The following is a 6,000-nucleotide window of genomic DNA, read 5'->3' as shown; positions in this document are numbered from 1 at the left end:
CCGAAAATGATTGGAACAGATTGACCGGATTCATGAAGCTTGATGACATGGAATTTCATGACTGTAAACGTTGAGGATGCAGTCAGTGGGATGACAATGGTATCATCACTCAAACGAAAGCTTCTTGTGAACTATCAGAAGAAGAGGATGAGGAAATCGAAGATTTACCGCTCAATGTTACTAACAAACAAGCACTTTCTGTAGTGGATATTGTAAGGAGATTTATTGAGAGGCAGCCAAATATGTCAGGGGAGACATTTAAAGCCATAGTCCACTTAGAAAGAGTTATAGACAAACTTTCTTACACATCTCTAAAGCAAACAACAATTGAATCTTTTTTTAAATGAAAGTGTAAAAAGTGTTTTTAGAATACATATGGAATAGTAAATAAGGTATGTAAAGAGCATTTTTCTTTATTCTACCATCGATCACATGCGATTTTCGATAATTCGGATTTTCGATATCTCAAATTTTTTTCTCCTCTCCCTTCAAGTTCGAGATATCGAGGTTTGACTGTATTTTAAATATAAAGTATTGCAAATATATTCATTATAGTGAAAAAAACAAAACATGGTCAGAAACATATATTAAAAATAAACATGGATTAAAATTTCAAAAAACCACTTTGTTTTATGATACTGTTATGAGGTAGTTGTTTCCTGTAGAAAAATCCTGAAAAGGTCATGAACTCAAAAGTTTGAATATAATTTAGTCTATTATTTGACGCAATATTGTATCTTAAATTCTAAGAGCATCCTAAATTTAATGTCAATAAATTATTAATACTTCAATAATAGCATAAATAAAATTAATTTGAATCATTTATCATTTTTTTATAAAATAAAAAAAAAAATACTTTATGAAAAATAGAGAAACTAAGATGTCAGAAATTTTCTGTTCTTATTTCTATTTTTCAATAATTAATAATTTAATTTAACTTCATATTCTTTTGATAGTTTCAAATAATTATTCTTTTAATTATGTTGTTTTCAAGTACTAGCTGTTGTTGAAATTTTTTTTTCTATTCCTAAAATTAATTTTATAGATTCTGTTGATACTATCACAGAAAACTCTACTGAGTATTTTAATATCACTGAAAGAATAGAAATGGTAAGTAAAAAACATTTTCCTATGTAGTTCTTCTTTAAAATTTTATTTTTGTCTTAATATGTGCTATTTCTTGATTGCCCATAAGTAATGATCTGCAATTGTATATCAAATATTTATTCAATAATATTTGAGTTATGCCTTTTTTATATATACAGGGTTGCCACAGGCGACTAAAATGCAACTATTTTCAGCATAAGGCGACTATGGCAACTTTTTTTGCCTAAAAAGGCTAAAAAAAGCAACTATTTTCAGGAAAAGGAGACTTTTCTGNAACAATACCTTTTCAGGTGAATATGCGATATTTTTTTCCTGAAAAAGTAATAAATTATATAATTTGTTTCATTAATTATTATTTCTCAAATAAATGGCATAATCATTATTAATTTTCATATTTTATTTAAGCATCTATTAAAAGCTGAAGTCTTTTCATAAGACTTTTTTTTTTTTCATTGACGTTAATTTTTTAACAATTTCAGATGCTAGACAATGTTTCTTAAAAAATCTGTAATATCATGTGCTTTCCAATCTTAAGGTTTATAAATTGATACTCTTAGAATAACAGAACCTTCAGAATAACACCAAATGAGCGAGTGGCGCCAATTTCGGTGTATCATCTGGCAACCCCCTTGGACAAAAATATGACGCCAGCGCATGCGCTCTTGGATATTGTCATCACTCTTTTCAATACTATCTAATCACTCTAGTAAAATGCTATGCACTCTAGTAAAATGCTATGCACTTTCTTTGGGATATAGTGCCCATATTAAGTTTCCGGTGCACTGCCGTTAAGGTCTAAAATATTTGGACAGTGATACACAAATTTCAGTGTTGAGGTTATATGATACAGAGCTTGTATTATAATTATAAATAAATAACTTTGTATAATCACTATTTGAATAAAGCATTTATTTTATTTTTAAAGGGAAAGATGGCCATGCTGTTTTTTAATAAAAGTAAGTTAAAAAATTTTATTCTTAAGCTATTTGTTCTTTTTTTTTTGCCTAACGTTTGTAATATAATATTTAAAAAAAAAAATTTTTTTTTTCAGTTGGTGTTAACATTTTCTACGTTTGTATCGCTATATATTTATATGGAGATCTTGCAATCTATGCAGCAGCTGTTTCAAAGTCTTTGAAGGATGTAACATGGTGAGAAGAACTTTTTTTTTTAATTGAAATTCCTTAGCATCTTGAAATTCTTAAGTCTAGCATAAGCTCCAAAAATGTTTGGAAGTAAAAATGCTTACAATAATTTCTTCTTGATTAATATTTTGAGTATACTTTAAACTCTTTTTTTTAAGACTCTTTTTGTTTGTCCAATAACAGGGTGGCCCCCCACCTGGAATTATCAGGGAATTGTTTTTGTTCTGGAAAAAACCTGGAAAAATCTAGGAAATTTAGATATAAACCTTGAAAAATCAGGGAATTTTAAAGAAAGGCTGGAATTTTTTTTTTTAGATAATTTTTTAATTTCACTAATTTAAATTATTTACTAATTTTCTTAATTCAAATTATTTCATCCATTCTACCCACTTTTTTTAGACGGAAATATATTGCCAAACAGTTGAAATATCATAAACTTAGTGATATTTTGCTTAGATCAAAATTTGCTTGTACAGCTCTGTTAAACTAGAATGTCACATAAAATCTCCCACGGCTGCTAAATGAATGTAGAAACCTTTTACTGCTATGGGACTGTGCAATTTAGTAAAATTCTGGCGGAGGTGGAAGGGATTAGGATATTTGTTTCTGTTTTTAAATTCTGTCTGTGGGCTGAATCCATTTAAGGCTCAAGTTTGTTCTGAAGCTTTGGTGGCAATTTTTTTCTATTTTGACAAAATGATTCGATATGTTTTTGTATTTTTAACTTTGGGAAATTCTCCAAAAATTAGTTGGTTATAATTTAATAATAATAGATTTTATATTGCATTCTATTTCTTCTGAAAGCTTTTGTACTCCCATTCAAAGAAATTTGTGAATTATTTTTTCTCAGCAAACCAACCAATCACACATTTTTTTTTACAATCGCTAACAGCAATGTTTGTCGACAAATTGTTACAATTGTTGCATTAAGGCTAATTTTTCTATTTCATTTTAACTTTTTATAGCCTATTTTAATTTCTTAAATAAATTAAAGGTTTTTTTAAGAACTAAGTATACATTAATATTTAATTTTACTGTTTTGTTCGTAAATATTTGATCTGTATAGTTATGTTGGTAAATATTTGAATAACGTTTGTTGGTAAATATTTTATTTGTATAGTTAAATTTGAATTGTATAGTTATCAACAATATCAGAAGTTCGTGAATGTTGCTTACTTTCCAGAGGTGATATTTTCAAAACTATTCCTCCTGTTACCCTGAAAAGCTGACAAAGACTAAGGAATGTATAGGAAATATATTAAATGATGTATAAACATAAAATATAATTTTTTTTTTATTCATATGTGTTAAGTACAAAGAAGGAAAACGAGACTTAGTGTTTTAGTTCTGCACTGTACAAGACTCTAGTTGTTAAAACAAAAACAATTGACTATACTAAACTAAAAAACTATGTGTTTAGATTGGAATTCTTTAAATATTTTAATTTCATATAAGAAAAAAAAGTATAAAATTTAAAGAATTTTATCTTTTTTTTCTTTTTTAGTTTAAACAACAAAAAATTAAACAATTTTACATTTGTGACATTTATTTTTGGATACTGAAGCTCTTAAAATAATAATGCTAATTAAAAAAAAAAAACACTATTTAAAAAATTTAACTTGAGATATTGGTTTGAAGAAAATATGATCAATTAATTTTTTAAAAAGTACTGTTAAGATAAAATACAGTTTACAGTACAGCTTTATATTGAAATGTAAATCCAGTGACTCGCAAAAGTGTTGGTACACTTATGACTTTAAATGAAATAAGATTATTCATTAATTAAAATGAATATTTCAGACTGGATATTTAATAATAAAAAAATATATTCTATTCTTAGCAAAACTGCATGGAATATTTTAAAAACAAAGCAAAAGTTTATTTGTAAGAAATCAATCGTCAAAAAGTAACAAACACTTTATCGCACAAAAGTCATTGTACACTTTCGAAAAAATCTCTGCCTATTAGTAAATATTCTAATTAGTAATATTTAGTAGAGTTTCCTTTCACATCTAGAATAGCTTTTATAAGTTTGTAAATAAATGTAACTTTTTTTTTTTTTTTTTTGTCTGGTCAAATTCGAGCAGAATTTTTTTTATAAAATTTTACAAAAACTTTTTCAGCACTCGATTGTAAATTTGTGAATTTTTCCACAAATTTTATAATTTTAATCTCTGATATGAAGTCCTTCTTTTAAACATTTTATCGCATATTACACAGTGCAATAGGACACAATATATCAATTTAACAATATTCATTATTGATTTACCTTTTATGATGACAAATAATCAACTTTCAAATTTGGTCTATTGTTTTATTATGACCATGAGGCGTTTTTAAATGATAAAAGAAAATATTGCAGTGAAACAAAAATTAAAATATAATTTTTCTATCTCAAATTTGATACTAGATTGCAAATAAATATTTAAAAAATTAAATGAACAATAATTAAACAAAAAAAATTAAAGCAACAGATGATAATTTTAATTCTGAAATCAGAAAACATTTCATTTTTGTTACTATATTTGATTATTGATATCTTAAAAATAAACTTTTGCTTTGTTTTTAAAATGTTCCATGCAGTTTTGCTTAAGATTAGATTATACATCTTATCTGAAATATTCATTTTAATAAATGAATTTTTATTGCCTATTTAAATAACAGTTATAAGTGAATGAAGACTTTTGGGAGCCACTATAATTATAAAAATTTATTAATATATAATCACCTGAAATGGTTTTCCTTTTTGTTTAATGAAAATATATTAAACAATACCTATCCAAGGTCTTATTGGTCATTCTTTTTTGCAATTTTCTAGGTACACTTTGAGCAAAAACTACTTAAAGTAACACATTAAAAAAATTTTATTCAATAAAAACAATATATTCTACAAGCTAATTGTATTTTTTCTCCACATGTTTTAATATCCTAAAAATTAATGTTGGATCAAAACATTAAACAGTAAATAAAAAATCTTGCAAAATTGTCAAAATAAATTATTTTTTTCAAGATGATATGTTAAAAAAATATGATTTTAAATAAAATATTTTATAATCTAGACACTTTTTTTGTGCACATCCTGCACTTTATAAGGAAAAAAAAGCGCAGATCTGGAAGTTCAAGATTTTTACTTGGAAAACCTGGAAGAATCAGGGAAATTTGAAATCTGATTTGAGTGGCCACCCTGAATAATATACACTAGATCACAGACATTGCAATAAGTATAATTGGGTGCTTGCACTCCAAGAAAAAGGAGACAACCCTTACCCACACATGTAACCTATGACATTAGCACCAGCTAATCTTTATTAGCAAAATGACATATTAAAGTTTAGCTTGCATAAGTTAGAATGTTAATTAACAATAAGTGATTTTTCCCTACGATTTTCGACTGCATTTGAAACATACTGTATAAGTAAATTACAAAAGAATTTACAAGATTTTTGTAGACAGCAGTATTTTATTTAGTTTGTATTATTATTCCTTCATGCAAATTTTGTAAGATAAATGATGCAACTAAATATAAATAAAAAATTAATTGATATTTTGAAGCTTAGCATAACGTAATATTTTTTATAAAATTTTTTGATACCTGCAGATAATTACCAATTTTTTTTAAAAAGGAAGATTCAATTTGAAATTAGTTATAGATTAGGATAATGCTTTGGTTGGCTAATGCTACATTCATACCTCTCTCTGACTAAGCATCTTTGAAATAGTTACAAAGTACTTCACTTTGCTATATAAA

The 6,000-nt window shown here is 26.0% G+C and overlaps 1 protein-coding gene across 1 annotated transcript in view; it reads left to right on the top strand.

Moving 5' to 3' along the window:
• The window catches only part of LOC107450793 (transmembrane protein 104), a 33,169-nt gene that overhangs the window by 19,626 nt on the left and 7,543 nt on the right, over nucleotides 1–6,000 (top strand). The window contains exons 6-8 of the mRNA XM_071180779.1: nucleotides 1,046–1,110; nucleotides 2,033–2,063; nucleotides 2,159–2,258. Of these exons, the coding sequence (XP_071036880.1) occupies nucleotides 1,046–1,110; nucleotides 2,033–2,063; nucleotides 2,159–2,258 (196 nt within the window). The remainder of the gene's footprint in view (nucleotides 1–1,045; nucleotides 1,111–2,032; nucleotides 2,064–2,158; nucleotides 2,259–6,000) is intronic.

This window comes from Parasteatoda tepidariorum, chromosome 5 (genome assembly GCF_043381705.1).
Source record: "Parasteatoda tepidariorum isolate YZ-2023 chromosome 5, CAS_Ptep_4.0, whole genome shotgun sequence".
Taxonomy (NCBI): domain Eukaryota; kingdom Metazoa; phylum Arthropoda; class Arachnida; order Araneae; family Theridiidae; genus Parasteatoda; species Parasteatoda tepidariorum.
Note: the sequence above shows the minus strand (reverse complement) of the source record. Positions and strands in the feature narration are given on the sequence as shown.